Source organism: Triplophysa rosa, linkage group LG19 (assembly GCF_024868665.1).
Source record: "Triplophysa rosa linkage group LG19, Trosa_1v2, whole genome shotgun sequence".
Classification (NCBI taxonomy): Eukaryota; Metazoa; Chordata; class Actinopteri; order Cypriniformes; family Nemacheilidae; genus Triplophysa; species Triplophysa rosa.
This window is the reverse complement of record NC_079908.1, coordinates 19,366,750-19,384,172: the sequence shown is the minus strand read 5'-3', so window position 1 is coordinate 19,384,172 and position 17,423 is coordinate 19,366,750. Positions and strand designations below refer to the sequence as shown.

The 17,423-nt window shown below is 40.1% G+C and overlaps 2 protein-coding genes across 7 annotated transcripts; both read right to left on the bottom strand.

Annotated features, from left to right (window-relative positions):
- Positions 1-1,173: 1,173 nt before the first annotated feature.
- Positions 1,174-2,612, bottom strand: mrps2 (mitochondrial ribosomal protein S2). Its single transcript, XM_057359783.1, has 4 exons — positions 2,588-2,612; positions 2,308-2,424; positions 1,836-1,965; positions 1,174-1,708 (listed from the first exon to the last, which is right to left on the bottom strand). The coding sequence occupies exons 1-4, from the start codon at positions 2,610-2,612 to the stop codon at positions 1,174-1,176; spliced, it is 807 nt and encodes a 268-aa protein (XP_057215766.1).
- ppp1r26 (protein phosphatase 1, regulatory subunit 26) lies at positions 2,310-11,318 on the bottom strand. 6 transcript variants are annotated; one of them, XM_057360563.1, is made up of 6 exons: positions 11,156-11,318; positions 5,943-9,155; positions 3,617-3,734; positions 3,433-3,482; positions 2,516-2,961; positions 2,310-2,424 (listed from the first exon to the last, which is right to left on the bottom strand). In XM_057360563.1, the coding sequence occupies exons 2-5, from the start codon at positions 9,092-9,094 to the stop codon at positions 2,958-2,960; spliced, it is 3,324 nt and encodes a 1,107-aa protein (XP_057216546.1). In that variant the 5' UTR covers positions 9,095-9,155; positions 11,156-11,318; the 3' UTR covers positions 2,310-2,424; positions 2,516-2,957. The 6 variants fall into 6 exon arrangements, with proteins under 6 accessions (XP_057216546.1, XP_057216545.1, XP_057216547.1 ...); XM_057360562.1 differs by having other exon boundaries at positions 2,588-2,961; XM_057360564.1 differs by having other exon boundaries at positions 2,361-2,445.
- Positions 11,319-17,423: the final 6,105 nt, after the last annotated feature.

Here is a 17,423-nt window from a genome sequence, read left to right as displayed (position 1 = left end):
AAAGCCGTATGTTTTCCAAGTTGCTACTGCGCATGCACCAGCTCTAGTCTGTGCGGTAGCACGCGCTGTGATATCCCCAAAAGGCTTTGTCTAAAAATAACCGTAATATCCCTATAATATACGTGTAATCTTGTCATAAAGCGCTTTTGAAAATATAATTTGAGTTGCGGAATTCAAATGAATTTAAGTACTACAGAACGACGTTAGATACTGACATGCAATGCAAGCAACAGGTAGGCGTTTTAGACAGCTTTAAACAAACATGACACCAAAACAGAAATTATGATGTTTGTTACCAATGTATTTGCACATAATAATAGAAACAGCGCTACATATCCGTCATAAAAACGCAATTGCCAAATTACGCACCTGACATGACGTCAAATTTACTTGCTATTTTCAATTCGCAGTGTTCTACCTCACGCATGTTTCGATATAATTCGAAAATATATGATTAGTTTATGTAATTTACAGTTAGTATGTAGTTTAACGGCAGGTTTAAAATGCATGTAACATATAGCTGTTATTCTCACCTTCTTAGCGTGTGAAATACAGAATAAATCCAGTCGAAAGGAGGGGCCAAAATATTTATACAACAGAAATACGGCAACCTGCTGGGCCATAAGGGCTAATAGACGCGTTGGTCCTCGTTGCCCGTTCACACTCACATTTACATACATGGAAACATACATTTGATATAAAAATTTGAATTAAACAAGCTTTATTGGGTTTATCCAAGAGAAAATAATATGAATCCAATAACCAGTTGTTAATTTCACACACGGAATAATAAAGTCACAGTGAATGCCTTTATTTTAGGGTTTGTCAAGGGTCTCTTGCCTGTTTATGATACATTTCTGACAGTGTGGTAAACAAGCAGAGATGAATACATAGAATAGAAAATGCCAGTTTATTGTTCAACAGCACATAACAGAACAAACCACTGAATTGACTTCACAGCATTTTTCCACCATCAAAGCATCAAACTGTCGTAGGATCTAAAGCAAGAGCAGTATTAAACTAAGGGTAAATTGTGAGTCAAATTCTTGGAAGTTGAACATTTTGGCATAAAAATACATGAATATGCCTGAATATTAACATTGGACTTGCTGTAGTTTGTATGTGTGGACTGGATAAAATGAAGTTAACTGGCACAGCCGGGGTGTTCCCTTCTCATACTGATGCTGAAATACCCCTCAGCAGCTCCATTTGCCTCCTCTTGTCTTTTGCCCTGTTGATGGTCATTTTGAACAGCCGGCAGTACATCTCCATGGTAGCAGGAGTGTCATCGTTGCCTGGCACCGGGTATGTGATGAGGCTGGGGTTACAGTTGGAGTCCACCACCCCAATTGTGGGGATATTCATTTTGGCTGCGTCCCGGATTCCCACGTGTGGCTGGAAAACATTATTGAGGGTTGAAAGGAATATAATGAGGTCTGGAAGCCGGACGCCGGGGCTGTACTGGACAGGGGCGTTGGTGAGCAGTCCACCCTGCCAGTAACGCGTGTGAGCGTACTCGCCACACTCTCGGGCTGTCGTCTCGACAAGGTGGCCGAACTGGCGTCTGCGGCTGATGAACAGAATAATGCCACCCCGGTACGCCACATGAGCAGTGAAGTTTAATGCCCTCTGGAGGTGCTCCGCTGTCTGATCGAGATCTAGGATGTCAACGTCCAGACGAGAACCAAACAGATAGGGTTCCATTAGCCTAAAACGAGAGGGGAGACAGGATTACATTTTTCCGTTCATGCAAGTAATCAACAAATCTCATTATGACACATACAATTTAATATATTTCTAAATAGCTGCAGAGAAATTTTATGTGAACATCCCACCTGTGTCTGCAGCCTTTCTTGTGGCCGAGATGCACACGGGCCTCAAACAGGTCCTTTATGGTGTAGAGCTCAGACAAGCGGAAAAAGTCTGGCTGAGTGAGGGGGAAGTTTAAGATCTTCTCGTTCACACCTGCACATGTAAAACAAGCACGAACAAAGCTTCAAATAACGTCAGGGTTTCCATGCATCCATTCTCTACATCCGCTTGTTCTGGAGCCAGGGAAAGTCAGGTGTTTCCAAACCAGCTTTACATTAATGGCATCAGCGAACAATCTAAATGCCACTGGGTAGGAAAATCTCTTGTAAGGAAAAATAAACCTTGAGAGAAACCAGACTCAACTGAGCCCATTCTCCTCTGGCAAGCAGGCACATTATACCATTACATGCACAAATGTTTTCGAACTACCATTTATATGCAAACGAAATATACACATTATAGTGGTTTGGAAAACATATTTCACGACTGTCTCACCGGTATCATCGATCGGTGCTGCTGGTGGTTTGGCCGCAGCAGCTGCGGTACTGAGAGTGTGTCCATGACCTGACAACACAGCGCCCACCAACCGGGGACCCCGCAGAGCCTGAGACACTAAACACAGAATGTAAAATCCTAATGCTTAAAATCATTACCACCCTCAACTAAGTTACGTAAAAAAAATAATTGCATCATTTGTCATTACCGTGCGCAAGCTTTAGTCTTAAGACAAAATTAACAACGCCATGCAAGTACATCAAAAATTGTTTTATTTCACCTCTAGTCAGGATGCCAGCTGCCATGCTTTCTCGTTGAGCTCCGCCCCGACCTACGGAAAGCGCCAAGGATTCTGGGAAATGATGTTTAATGGCCGGACGAAGCGCCTTCGTTACAAAACTACACGAACTACAACTACCATATGAACCAGCAAGTGCTAACTGAATAAAAACTTTATTCACACAACGGCGTACAAGTGTGCTCGCATCGAACATTTCAAATCATGAGAAACACAGACAGAACCCTAAATTATACAATAAGAAGTTAAATAGAAGTTGTTATTTTATCGTAATTAAAATAATTTCAATACATCAATCAATTACATCAATTACAATATTCTATGGAACATGAGAACTTGTTTTAGCTTCAGTTTATCTGTAAAACAAACAAACAAACAAACAAACAAACACACAGTTACTCAGTGTAATATGTCAAATCAATCGATACAACTCGTAATACAATAACCCTAAAATGGTGTCACCAGCAAGACGACCTTGATCAGGTATTCCTGTAGTTTAACTGGGAGAGCGCTGCAGGGTTATCAGTGCAAAGATCAAGGGTTTGATTCCCAGGACATACGTGTTCTAATTTTTTTGCCAACACATGTAGGCTAGTTTATTTGTTAACTAGGTACCCATAAAAGTAAGACCTGCTCCACCAGAAACACCTTGTTGCTTGTCCACTCATGTTGTAGGTGAATATCATAGTTATGTTGGTCCACCAGCTACACCAGTAGGCTACTAACAGAACAGACCAGCTTGAATGAGTATAAGAATTCATGCTGGTATGAGATGTGAATTAAAGCAGGGACCTCAATTACCTGTGTGCAAAGAGATGGGTATTTACCTGGGCACACTGACCACAAACTGCAACCTCCGCTTGACTGTTGTACTGTACTACACACACACACACGCACACACACACACACACACACACACACACACACACGCACATTCAACTAAATTAGTAAGGGCACCTCATATAAACTTCTCTTGTATTCATATTAGGCTAACAAAGTTTTTTTATGTACCTGTAACTGCTTTTGAATCTGAAGGCGTCTGCTTCGGAATCTTAGCCTCCTCTCCTCTGTATCAAGCGCAATGTATGGACTCAGTAAAATCCCAGGATCTATAGAGGTGGACAAAGACCTGGTACAAACACAAGAAAACAGCATTAAGCATGCTCTAATAAACATCCAACCAGTCCACACACTCAAGAGGTAGTTTTTTAATATTAAGACAAAACTGCTATTTTAAATTATATCTTATAAAAACAATGTTGCTTCAAACCGAATCAGTACTACAGCATGTCACACTGCAGCCTGAACAAATCATGACAATTTCACCAATAAAAAAAACTATCAGCAAACAAACCATTTTTAAACTTAAAAAATTCAGCTAAAAATGGCAATTTTTTTACTTAAAAATAATTCTAAAGAATTATATGCACAAATATGTTTTTTTTAATAATGTTGTATATAATCCTAATCTCTTTGTTTGTTAACCTTGACAGGCTGGTATTATTTTAGTCTAAAAGGGAACTAGTTACAGTTTAAGGAAAATATTCAACAACGCCGAGATCTGCCATCTACTTTGGTTTCTGATACATCTGTTGCAAAGAACGATAAGATATACATTTATAAGAATTCACACTTTAAAGCATTTTTGCGCACTCGAACACAACATTGTAAGGCTCATTCAATCTGGTGTATCAAAGTCGATTTTTATTATATATCTTATGGAACACAATTGAGCATCTTTTCTCTGTTCAGAGCAGGGGACAAAAACTCTTTTCCTTGTTTTTATTTTGCAAAATATTTATGAAAACTGGCAATGTCCAGCATAGTCAGCATGTGATTTTAACTTTCTTCTCTTCTATAAACAAAAATAAATAACATTCTTCTCACATAGGAAAACACCTAACATACAAGCAACAAAAACAGGAACTATAAATCAGGTGCAGAGGGAGAGAGAGAGAGAATGACCTATAACTAATTATGTATGCAAATAAGTCCACAGAGAGAAAAGTTTTAAGAGTCCAGTGGTAAAAAAAACCTGGTTATGACAGAAAACATACAGGATTATAAACACTCCTACCCACAAAAAACTGCAAAAACATTAGCAAAAAATGCTTGGTGAGGAAATATTGGATCATTGAGGGTAAGTTAGTGCTTGTAGGGTAATAGAAATGTAAGGGACCATAAAAACAATTGCTAATGGGTTTTTTTTTGTTAAAAAAATGTCAAACCAAGTAAATGGCTGTTGTCAAACGTTCTATATACACTTAAGTAAACAAAGTGAACCCCATTCATGAAACAGGCAGAACAAACCTCTGTTACACAAGAATAACTTTACAACATTTTACACAGAAAAGTGTTGTGCTTGCATTTCATGAATGAGGTCCTTGAGATTATATTCACTAAAGAGATTTCTCTTGTTTTGAATCATTCAGGACCATTTTATTTGCCCTCTCAGAGGTCAGGGGTCGCAATGCAGTTCCTGTATTGACAGGATGAAAACATCGCAAAAATTCTGACAAGAACGGATCTTAAACCATTGCAAACAAAAAAAACACTACTTTCAGTTCCTGAAAACAAACATATGGTGCACACAAAAACATTTTCAATCTCTTGGCCTTTACATTCTGCAGTCCTTCACGCCGTTTAGTCTTTTAAGAAATATGATTTGCATGTTATTGTCATTTTTGCAAACACAATAACTGATTTAGGTGATTAGACCTGGGAAACTTTACATGTAAACTCACAAACGTGTCCTTTTCATAAACCTTCGGCTTTTCATTGTCATTACTTTTTGTATTCTAGAATAAGATATAATTCTAGAATTATATTTTATAATATAATAAAAAAACCAATGTGTTTCAAAACTCCTGAATGAAAGTTTGACTCCTGAATCAAAAACTGCAGCTGCTGTAGAGAAAATACGACAGAAGAACAATAACAACAAAAGTTTAATCTCTCTTTATGACATCATGTTCGCTTTTAAATATATTTATAAATGTACAAACATACAAAATAAGGATGTGGTACACTCAAAGAGTCCTATATGTGACGATCCCTTAGAATCTGCATACAGAATGAAAAGACTGAAATGCTGGAGAGGAAATGCAAGTGTATTTTAGTCTGTCAATGCTAAAACGTAAAACTAAATCTGACGGGAAATTTTGGATATATGGATGAGAATCAACCTGCGGATCACAGATGCAAACCACTCAATAGCTCAATAACCATTCCAATAAAAGACAATTCATGAAGTGTTTTGTATCTAAATGAGAACATTCTAGGTTTTTGGCTCCTTCACCTGATATGTGTACGTGTTTGGACACAAGTATGTACTCACTGACTGGGCTGATGCTGTCTTCCTGCCTTCATCTTCTGATCTTCCCTGTCCTCATCTGCCTCTACATCTGTCTCATCTAAACATGTCTCTTCCTCGTCTTCCTTCATTCGTCCCTCCTGCTCTTTTTCTTCCTGCTTTTCACCTCCCTCCCTCTGTTTTTCTCCTAAACTCAATCTGTACTCACTCGGTTGGCTTTGTCTGACCTGCAGGTGGTTTGTCTTTTGAGCTGAGAATGATGGGAAGGCTGTCTGGTCCGGTGAGGACTGGTCTTTTTTGTCCCTGTTCATGTGATCATGTACATAAATCTCCTCTGTCCTGCTGCCTGGGGGTGTGGAGGACGAGACGTCACCTGTGGTGATCGCAGGGTTCTCTGTGGAGGGCGAGCTTTCGGGAGGTTCTGTTTTGGAGAATGGTGAAGGACACACAGACCTGATGACTTCGCTCAAAGGTATCCTCGGGGCTGGTCTGCTTTGATGGCTGGTTAGACGTTCATTACAGTCGGTCGAAGGACATTCAGTGAGCTCATTCATTCTGCCGTCACCAGACGCCATCAGGAACAAGTTCTGGTGTTGATCAGATGTTTGTGGCATTTCTGATGGTGATGTGAAAGAGCTGAATTTCAAGCTTATATGACTGACAGAAATGCTTTTACTGGACAAGCCATTCTTTTGGTCTCCTGAAGTTGAGATCTCCAAATTTTCATTTTCCGCTTTCCAAAAACCCTTAATGCACGAGCTGCCCGGTGTGAGGACTGGTCCCTTATCGGCTTCCGCAGGAGAGTCCGTTTGTCTGTTAACAAATAAAGATACACCTGCACATTTCATTTCCGTTTGCGTTTCATTATTTTGAAGCCCAGCAGGAGGTTCGATGGGAATCTGTTGATGCTCTAGTTTAACATCTGCGGCCGTTGCCAAATCTTCATCACCGCCCCCCTCCTGTTTGACGTTTTTAAGTACAGGTGTGGCCACTTTGGCTCTCTCGGCCAAAAATCTCCTGATCTCCTGTTCAATGCTGTCATCGCTGTCAACACAACTGTCATCCTCGTTTGCTTGTTGAATAGAAGGGGGTAAGCCAGATTCTTGATGATGTTCATTCACACCTCCATCGTTTCCAAGGCTTGTAGGCTGTTTGCAGTTTTGGGCTTCTGATTTGCTCTTACCAGCTTTGCTCCGAGGACTCTTGTTGCTTTTAGCATGCAATGTAGATTTGACAGTCTTGACATGAGGGGCGTTCTTCTGCTCTGTGGTCAGTTTAAGCTTTTTCAAAGTATCTGTAGTTAATGCTTCTGAAAGTCCTTTTCTTGCCCTCATGTCCCTTACCTTCTTTTTAACCTTTTTCTTCGTTTTAAGCAAGTCTTTAATCGCAGCATCAAGATCCTCGTCGCTGTCCAACGAGCTGCTTTTATCACTGCTGTCATTTCTCTCCGAGCCAATCAAAGACAATGAAGCGTTTGGTGAACCTTTGTCTTGGGGTACGGAAGCGTCCGACACCTTACGAGCGGGAGAGTTTTGTTTTGGTTTGTTGTTTTTCACAGTGAGAGGAGCAGAAATCCCAGAGGATGAAATCTGAGATCTGGTTGATTCGCTGCGGACTGAAGTTTTCCCTGATGGCATCTCTTTATTAACGTCACAAGCGGCGCCTCCATCTGCTGAAGGTTTGCTTTGTTCTTTAAATTTGCGTTTTCTTGATAAAGACAACCTTACTTTACTCGACTGGGTTTCCTTCGCCTTTTTCTTTGGCTCTTTGCCTGCTGTTGGATCTGGAGAAGGCTCTTTATTCAACTGCGCTTTGAGCTCCAGAAATTTCCTGATCTCCTGTTCAATTCCGTCCTCGCTGTCAACGGAGCTGTCATTGCTTTTGTCGTCGGTGGCGGGAAACGTCTGCTGCGTGGTTCTGTTAAAGTTGGACTCGAAGACCTCAGGCATGACCGTCTTGGAGATGTCCAGAATGGCTTCTGCACACATCAGGTCAGCTGTGTCCACATTTAAACCGGAGGGGATCTGATGCTCTGCGTCTGTGGTTCGTGGACTGGTGGGCTGAGCTGCGAGTGCTTTCACTTTTGAGCCTTGAGATGAACATTTGTTTAGAAATTGACTTATGGTCAGTGAGGCGGGGCGTTCAGACTTTTTAGTGGTCAGTTTCTTCGTATTGTTCTTCTTGGACAGCGTTTTGAGTGGTTGAGCAATACGTTGTACAAGCACGGGTTGGGTAGGTTTTAGAGGACTTGTCTTATTCTCGCATTTTTCTGCCTGGAAGCGACGTATGGCTTCTTCAATCCCTTCATCGCTGCTGGTATCAGAGTCATCGGTTCGTTGTGGGTTTCTCGTGGTGTCTTTTTTACATTCTAGCTTGACTTTTTTCTCCTGCTGGAACCTCTTAATCTCCTCTTCAATTCCATCATCGCTGCTGGAGTCGAGCAATTCCTCTTTAATGACGAGACGTGGTGGAGATCTGTCCATCTCAGAAGACGAAGATGACCCTTTTTTACATCTGGACAGAGGAGGGCTTTTGACCGGCAAACTTTTACTCACGTCTGCTTTCTTAAAGGGGTTTTCTTTGCTTAGACTTTTCTTCTTGACTTTCTCCTTCAAGGGCTGCGTTGAGGGCTCTCTCTGAATGTGATTGCTAGCGGTTAACACTTTACCGCTGCCGGAATGTGCGAGTTGTTTAGCAGCGTCTGGCGCGCTCGGTTCCCTCCGTTGAAGTTTGGCCGCTGGGGACGAACCCGTCACCGAATCCCCTTTGCGCTTGTGGTCCACTTTCTCCTTTAAATACTCCTGAATGGCCTCCTCGATGCCCCTGTCCACAGAATCGTCGCTGTCCGAATCTTCTCCAGTATCAGACCCAGCGGCCTGTCTCCTAGCATCCGTTCGACAGGACCTCACCGCTGTGTCCGCGAGTCGCACTTGACCCTTGCAGCCGGTCTCGTGGCTGGAGTGCGCGTCCTGCACATTGTCAGTCATGTCCGAAGACTGGGTGCTGTGGAGGCTCTCTATGATCATCTGGATCTTCTGTGGGATGGGGGTGCCGTTAACAGAGGCGAGGTCGCTGTCGGAGGCACTGTCATTGAAAAAGAGAGGCAGGATGCAGCTTTTACTGGACCTCCATTCTGAGTGAATAGCCACCGCCGGAGGAACTGTCTTCAGGAACATTCTAGATGGTCGGAATGAAAGGGAGTAGGTGCATGGAGAATGCTCCACTTGTGTTCACATTCTGGAAATGAAGAAAACATAATTGCTAATTATTATTAAAAGTGAATTGCATTCATTTACTACAAAAAACACGTTAACGGCACTATGGTCAACCGGCACTTCTAAACTTAACTAACTCATGTGTAACACCTTCTGAGCATGCAAATAACAAAATATGACATCTCTTTTATTATAATATGTATAATAAAAAATGTAAATAGCCATTACTTTTATATGCCATCATGCTATTCGCTATTATTTTTATGTTCTTATATTACAGCAGCAAGTGATGAAAGAGAGAAAACATCTTTATGGATCATTTTGATTTTCAGTCAAAACTTGATATGTTCATATTTTCTAAATCCCTGTTCATAGAGTCCAGACATCAGACAAATATAAGTCTATACATGTTTTCTATTTTAGAACAGGGAAAGAAACATGCGTTATGGATGCGACATATGCTTCAGAATGACTTAAAAACTTTGAGACTTCACATGGGTGTTTGACACCCTTGGTAAAACTTGATTTTTTCATGGCGAGGTTGACCTTTGCATGGAACTGCCAACTTATAATATTTTGTGATTGTCAATAATATTGATTATTGAAGCTTGAAAATATATTTCATATGACCAGAACACCATAAAATTAGCAATATACATAAAATCATGTGTATTGTACCAATCCAACAAAACAATATTTTTTATATACAGTTTGGCACAGAACTTCACTTACATTTTGACAGTTGACTATTTAAATGTCATGCTTTTACAAAAGGCTATTTGGGGCATAAACACATGATAATATTACTACATTCAATACCACTACAGCCTTATAAAAAATTGTACTTTAAACAATATTGTAACTGTTGGGTTGTCAATGCCCTTCTGAAGAGAAACCAGTTGAGCCCGAGACCCCCTCATCACAGGGCCAGGACAAGGGCCCAAAACTGCAGATTGTACAGTACATTGTAATAGCACATGACAAATATTACAAAGAACGTCACATAAAAGACCTTACATGAGCAAATCACTTGATCAAAAACTTGTCAACAGACATAAAACTTCTGCCAGACAATTCAAGGTTTATTGTTGAATATATTGAAAATTGTAACATTTAGTCAACATATTTTAAGACATACTTTACTGAGCAAGAACAGGTGTTTGAATGACGTGCACTGCGTTGCTTCAAACCCGCCAATATCTGTTTGTTATGAATATATAAATATGGCCACCAACATTAGGCTACTGCTGATGATGCAGGTTGTCGGTCAGTTGCAATAATGGCAGTTATCGTAAAAGATAAATAACGTGACACTTATTTATAAGAATGCCAACGAGCTAGTTTAGTTGCATTGCATTATATTTAATGTTGCATGTCTACGCAACGACGCTCGTGCAAGCAGCCGAGGCCCCTTCAACATCGTCACCCGCATCTCCTCAGACAATAAACTCTCGTGAAATGTTACAAAATAACTCCCGCCACTCCGACCTCACAAACAAACTTCCGCCGAGCGACAAACTGTATATTTTACAATTCGATGTGAGAAACGCGCGACGTTTTCGTGGGTCTGGAGCCTGCGTCGGAGCTCCGGCTTCAGCCGCGCACCGCGCTGTCCCTGCGCTCAGCTCGCGGCTCTGCCTGCATTCGCGGCCGGGGAGCGGAGCTAAGAGACACCGTAGAGGAACCGGCGCCTTCCGCCCGCCCGCCGGCCGGTCACGGTGCCTTCGCTCATACTAACAGCCATTCATTATCAAAAGAAACACTGTTTGGGAAAGTTTGGATGGCTGGCGGTAAAGTAGCAACACTGAGAAAACAATCCCCTTAAATGTGTTGAAGAATCGGGTGTTTGAAGACGCAAAGTTCGCCGCGAGACGGATGCGACGGCGCGCTCCCGGGCCCTCAACACTTCTTCTCGCCGGTTCAATTCGCAAATGCCTCTTTGTGTGGTGTCTGACTACAGATAAACATAACAGAAGTAAAATATCGCTGCGTGCATACGAGAGATGATGTGATAAAGCTCACCTCACGACTGAATGAAGACTTGGTAAGTTTATCCTGCGGTGTGTTACACATCCACCTTTAGAAATTCTTCAATTTTTGGAGCGTCCACATACGGGGACGGGCGCGCACTAGCAGCGTCTCGTGCACCCCCTTTGCCTTCCCAGTTACCTTCGGAAATCATTTAAAGACACAGTACGGCGATACAGAAAGAGGCTGTAACATTTATTTAGCGAACCAAGTTAAATATGTTTACTTTTAATATCTTCATTTGTTATGTGTGTAATATTATGTAATGTATTACGTAATCTACATAATAACATGTTTAATGTGATCTTAATAACCTTTTGGTCTGGAGGTGTAGCTATGCCTAAATACTGTAAATTAGTTTTACAGGAGAAATAGAATTGTGCAAATCAAAAGCAGCAAATAGGAGGCCAGAAAATAACAATAAATAAAAAATAATAACAAAGAATGAGTAAGTAACCCTAAACTTTTAAATGATATACAGGCTACCTTTTTGAATGGTCGATACACACTCAAGAAGGTGTCATGAAGTTGAACATTCCTTGATTTTTTAAGGGCAAGTTAATCGAAATAGAAAAATGTTGTCATTATTTACCCTCATTCAAAACCTGTATTTGACTCTTTCTTCTGTGGAATACAAAATAAGATATTTTGAGAAATGTCAGTCTCAGTGGTTTGGTTGCCAGTGTTGTTGAAAATATCTTCTATATCTACTATCTATACTGTATCTAAATATCTGCTTTTGTGTTCTGCATAAGAAAGTCAAACAGGTTTGAAATGACATGAGGGTTAATAAATATTCACTTTTAAGTCTCATTTTTTATAATACTCTAGGGACACCTCTCATAACTCTATATTGGTTTTTAGTCTACCTTGGTTGTTTTTTTATTATGTGTTTGTTTAGATTATATCCAACCAATCCAATTATTTATTAATTCACACGTTTCAGGTTATTTGTAAAGCTGTCAGTTAAATCTATAATAAATTCACTGAAATTGTTCAGTCTTGTGAAGACTAGAAGACAAGTAGAATAGATGGTAGAAGAGACTAAATAGAGAATTTTTTCATTATTGTGGTAATGATGATGTTTAAAGGTATTTCTATTGTACTGTGCCTGTGTAGCAGTCTGTGGACGCATGGTGGCGCTGTATACTCATGTAAGAATCAAGTCAAACTGGCTGAATACACTTTTTCTTTTCTTGTTGGTTTCTGAATGTTGTGCTGTGACAAGAAATCCAAATCCTTTTTTTAATCATTTGCTTGCTAGCCACTATGAAAGTTCTATTTACCAACAAGTAATCCTTTGAAGGGATTGTGTAAAATAATTTAAGTCTGTCTGTGTGCGTGTTTGTTAGAAAGTTGTTAAAAATAGGAATTTTGTGCATCTGTGTGTATCATTGTGGAATATGCTAAAAAGTGTGTGATTAAAGGCTGGTGTATATATGAAGAGTTTATTTCCAAAATGAGAAAATTTTTATTTTTTCAAAAATCATGTTTTTTTTATTGTGCATTCAAATTAATATCAATCAGATATTGCAGTTGGGTTGTTTTGATTTAAGCCATAATAACTAAAAAACACAGTTAACTTACACAATACATCACAATAAAACATGATAACATAATAAAAAACGTTTAATTTTCTTTAAAAACTCTTCAAATGTGTATTGTTGTGAATTAGGGAGTTGTGTGCGCATCACTATAAGATGGGGATTGTGTACAGTATATAAGTGTGTTTAATTGTAAAAACTGGATTTTGTATGCACGTACTGGAAGACTTTTAGAGACAGAAACGGTGTCATGATACAGAATCTGTGATTAAATTGGATTTAATTGGATTACACTAAACTTAAGTGGTGCTGCTTGATTTTCTACCAAATCACTGAGAACACACTTAATTTATTAAGCAAGCTCACATTGTTAATAGAAAATTATGTTTTATGTGCATGTTCTGCAAAGCGTATAAAGTTCAAAGTAGCCACTTATTGCCTCCGCATCTCACAAACCCACATGCATCAGGTGCATTCTGTGATGCTTGCGTATTTATTTCTATAGCACAATCACCAAAGTTGACCAAAGTGCCTAAGAGTAGTTGGTAGTGGTAAAATATCATTAAAAGACCACATATAGACCAACAGACTGTAAGAGTTATTGCATATACAAAGGATTATCCATAAAATTTACAGAACTTTTATTTATAAGAATAATGAATATAATGAGAAACATAAATTGTGTTAACTTTGTCCAAATTATTGTTAGCTATGTGACTGACTGGGGTTGTTTGGCACATTCTATAACAGAATGCTGTCACATTCATACATCTGTGTCTGAATATTTGTCCATTCGATCCATTAAATACACTTGAAGGCAACTTTTCAGTTTGCCTAAAATAATATTTAATCCATATAATGTCTTGTGTATCACAATGTAACAAAGCGTCAGAAACGAACAGGTGTCGGTGGTGTTAATATTCACCCAGGAAAGTGAGCTTTCATTTACACAGAACGAATAGGAGGATCATGCCAACTAATCCCACGGCAGTCACTGAATGTCAGTCAGCCGAGTGACTGAGGAGAAATGAGAGAGCCATTCTGATGAAAGATGGCACAGCATGAAAGAAGTGATGAGCATTTAAATGAACATGTTAGTATTCAGAGTGATGTGTTTTAAGAGATTCAGGAAATTGCACAGGAGCTGAACTTCACGCATTACTAATGATTTACTGCTAATAATAATGAGAGAGAGAGAGAGAGAGAGCTGCCTGGAAAACCATCAAAGCAAGGTTTAACAAATTAAAATGAACTATAAAGCCCTAAACAAACACTGCTGGGGTTTTAGCACCTGCCCATTTCCTCTCATGAAGTATGACCTTCTGGTTTTTACCGGCAGCAGATTCATCTTGCTGATTATTGTCTTTAGATTATGGATGTTTTTTCGAGTGATTTATTGCAGGCAGGACGTCCCTGCAAACCCCTTTACAAGGGCACCTTAAACTCAGCAGAGGGTTTGTTAATATGCTTGTTGAATAAATTAATCGTTGTGTGTGTTCGACCCTGGACACACATCGACAACTTGCAGAGAAGTTTTCTTTTGTGTCCCCCAAAGTTTCATGCGAACTTCACACACACACACTTTTACTCAGTTCCCGTTCCACACTTTTGCTAAGGCCCCCAAGAAACTGGGAAATAAATCAATGGGACTTTTACTTGTTTCTCTTTGTCAAACCACAAGAATACAACACAACCCTCACAAACACAACAGGGAATTATAGGAAGGACATCTTTGACACGGGTGGTCAGTAGGCACAAAAGTATTGCTGAGACGCAGTAGGATAATGGTCAGTAAGCATGTCTGTGCGACAGAGCTCAGATCATGTGTGGAATGCATACGTGTCTTTTGCATTCGCGTTGCGTGCAGTCGCATTTATAATACATCCGTCTGAGTGGCCAAAGCATCCGTTCCGGCCCCAAACGATAGCGGCCCACCGAGAAAACGCCCGGAACGCCAGATGGCCAGTCCGCCCCTGACTGGCAGGTACGTCCACCTAACTTGAGTATACATTTGGGCGGACTTAGTCAACTCATACCATGAACTGACATAGATTTGTGGGGGTGTGGTTACACGAGGCGTTTCAGGCAGGTCTGGGTGAGCATTCGCTTTTACATAGAATGCATCTTTTGTTCCGACACTTTAATTTTTGCAATGTTACGTGTCTAATACATGCATGGGCAAATTATAACACACCAAAGACACAGAAAAACACGTATTCGCACCATATGACCCCTTTAAAAAGAAGTATTGCAATTTTTTCATAAATCATTTGGTGTTGTGTATGTGTTGCCAACAGGGGACACTGTTCTACTGTCTTTGTCCTCCATAGTGCTGGAGACACAATCATTTACATTTTAACTACACCTTACCCCCTGCAAGATAGAACAAGCCTCTTTTGTTTCGCTTCTGATGTGATTATATTTCCTATTAAATTCACAATTCCATATAAAACCCCACATTATGGGGAATGGGTGTAAAGTTTTATGTTCTCTTGCAAAAACTGTCCCTGCTCCCAAAGGAAAGAAAATTGAATCAGTAAAAAAGCAGGATAGAGAATTGGCCAGTGAGCATCTTTAAAGGTTTTTAGGTGCATGTGCTAGTAATCGTTTATTGATGAATTTGTTTAATCCATACTTTGCTAATCTGGGAGTCGTAAATTTGATGTCAATTTAACTCCCAAAGGAATGAAAGTTGGAGGCAGGGAAAGGCTGCACCTGTGTGACTAGGTCCCATTGGGTCAGTACACATCATAAACAGATGGTGTGTGTGTGTGTGTGTGTGTGCGCGCGCGCGCGCGCGTGTTTGTGTGTGGTCGTTTTCAGGGTAACTCACCTGGGGAGTGTGAGAAATGGATTTTATTATAAAGTAACAGGTTTACGCATCTTTTTTTTGTTATTCTTTCCTAGTTCAATCAAAAAAGACAATTCTCTTCTCATGTACTGACCCTCATGCCATTATTCACTGACAGCCGTCCTCTCCAGCGAGCTGTTGTTGCTTTGGGTTGATAATGAAGTCAGCGAGTTGAACTTTAAAACCGGATCTGTGTGATTTATGAATAATAATTTAGAACTGGATCAATCCAATGCCACCAGTTACATTCTACTCCTATTAAACAAATAATGCTTTAAGATTGTTACACAACGCTGTCGTATGGCTTAAACATGACTTTTAATTTGCATGAACCATATGGGCCACTTTTACGATAGCTTATAGAGCTTTTGCATCCATTCTTGCATGTTAAACAACATCTGTCACGCTGGTTTTCTTTTATCAGAATTTCTTATTTGTTGTGTTCTACAGAGGAAAGTCAAAGGGTTTGGAAATACACGAGGGAGAGTAAATGATGAGAGAGGATTTTCATTTATGGGGTGAATTATTTCTGTCATATTCCTTGTTTTTTAGAGCAGATGTCAGTAATGAATATTTGATGCTGCTTGTGTCTGAATATGCCATTATTGTGCCATTAAGGTCATGTGTGTGTGTGTGTGTGCGTGCGTGCGTGCGTGCGTGCGTGCGTGTGTGTGTGTGTGTGTTTGAAATTGCTGTATACAGTGTGATTAATGTTGTGACACTAAAAGCATCACTTAGCGAGAATACACAACAATCTAAATCACCATATGGGAACATCTGTGTTTGTGTGTGCGTGTGCACGCTTCACTGAAAAAACGCTTTAGTGTCATGTATGGCAAAGCTTCCTTAGTCTTTAGCTTACATCACTGAAACAATAAAGAGAGAAATTAAGATACTTTATTGAAGATATTTTACTTTTCCAGGTAAAGATTTTGCCTTTCAGGGATACTAGAGAGAGAGACCTAAGTCAGAGCCAAGGACCAAAATATGTGAACAACCTCCTAACACCGTGATGAATTATGCACCAGTCGCGTGTCCTCAGAAACCACTGTTGTGAGATTAACGCTGTCCATTTAAATTAAGCGTGATGTTGATTCACACTTCTCTGTAGACTTCACCCTTCACAAAGGATTAGGAACAAAACCCACTTTCTTTCCCAAAGTAGATTTTCGGCTTCTCAAAAAGTCCACGGGAGGGTTTACTCCCCATTCTGTGAATTATTTAAATCCAGGTTCTCAGAATTCAGGAAAAAGAAACGTTTTTACCAGAAGAAGAGGCGTGGGAGATCAAGTCAACACGGCATTTGCATCCGTAACTCCCAGAAAAAGTGTAAGGTGAGCCAATTGATGGAATTGTAAAACTGGGGCGTTTCGTATACCAGAAGCCGAATGGGACCTCTGTAGCAACATTTATCATGAAAATGACTTAAATCAAATGATTTTTTATCTTGCCTTACAGAATAAGTGTGGCGATTTATTTTACTTTTTTATAGTTCTTTTTTATATACGTTCAGATATATCATTCTGTGTTTTAGAGTCACGTGATCATTAGTCATATTGATAAGGTCTTTCAGAACCGAATTGATTTAAAATATCTCTACTAAAGTGTCTGTGAAGGTATGTGTCACTCTATGTGCGAGACATGAGCGTAAACGTCACGAGGGATTGATGTGGGTGAAGCGTCAGACTTGAGAATGCTCGGAAGAAACACAATTCAATTACCCACCATTTAACTGCCATGATCAGACACCCAATACTGTTAAACCAGCCCTAGAACACCCAATACTGTTAAACCAGCCCTAGAATCAGCTCTCTCTCTCTCTCTCTCTCTCTCTCTCTCTCTCTCTCTCTCTCTCTCTCTCTCTCTC

What these genes read in the sequence shown, in the direction of transcription:
- ppp1r26 (XM_057360561.1), bottom strand. Translation starts at nt 9,094, where the DNA reads ATGTTCCTGAAGACAGTTCCTCCGGCGGTGGCTATTCACTCAGAATGG. An exon ending in AGACAGCATCAGCCCAGTCA is followed by an intron (nt 3,735 to 5,942) that starts GTGAGTACATAC and finishes TGTTTGTACCAG; the next exon opens with GTCTTTGTCCACCTCTATAG. An exon ending in AGATTCAAAAGCAGTTACAG is followed by an intron (nt 3,483 to 3,616) that starts GTACATAAAAAA and finishes GTGTGTGTGTAG; the next exon opens with TACAGTACAACAGTCAAGCG.
- mrps2 (XM_057359783.1), bottom strand. Translation starts at nt 2,612, where the DNA reads ATGGCAGCTGGCATCCTGACTAGAG. An exon ending in AGCACCGATCGATGATACCG is followed by an intron (nt 1,966 to 2,307) that starts GTGAGACAGTCG and finishes TTACATGTGCAG; the next exon opens with GTGTGAACGAGAAGATCTTA. An exon ending in AAGAAAGGCTGCAGACACAG is followed by an intron (nt 1,709 to 1,835) that starts GTGGGATGTTCA and finishes CTCTCGTTTTAG; the next exon opens with GCTAATGGAACCCTATCTGT.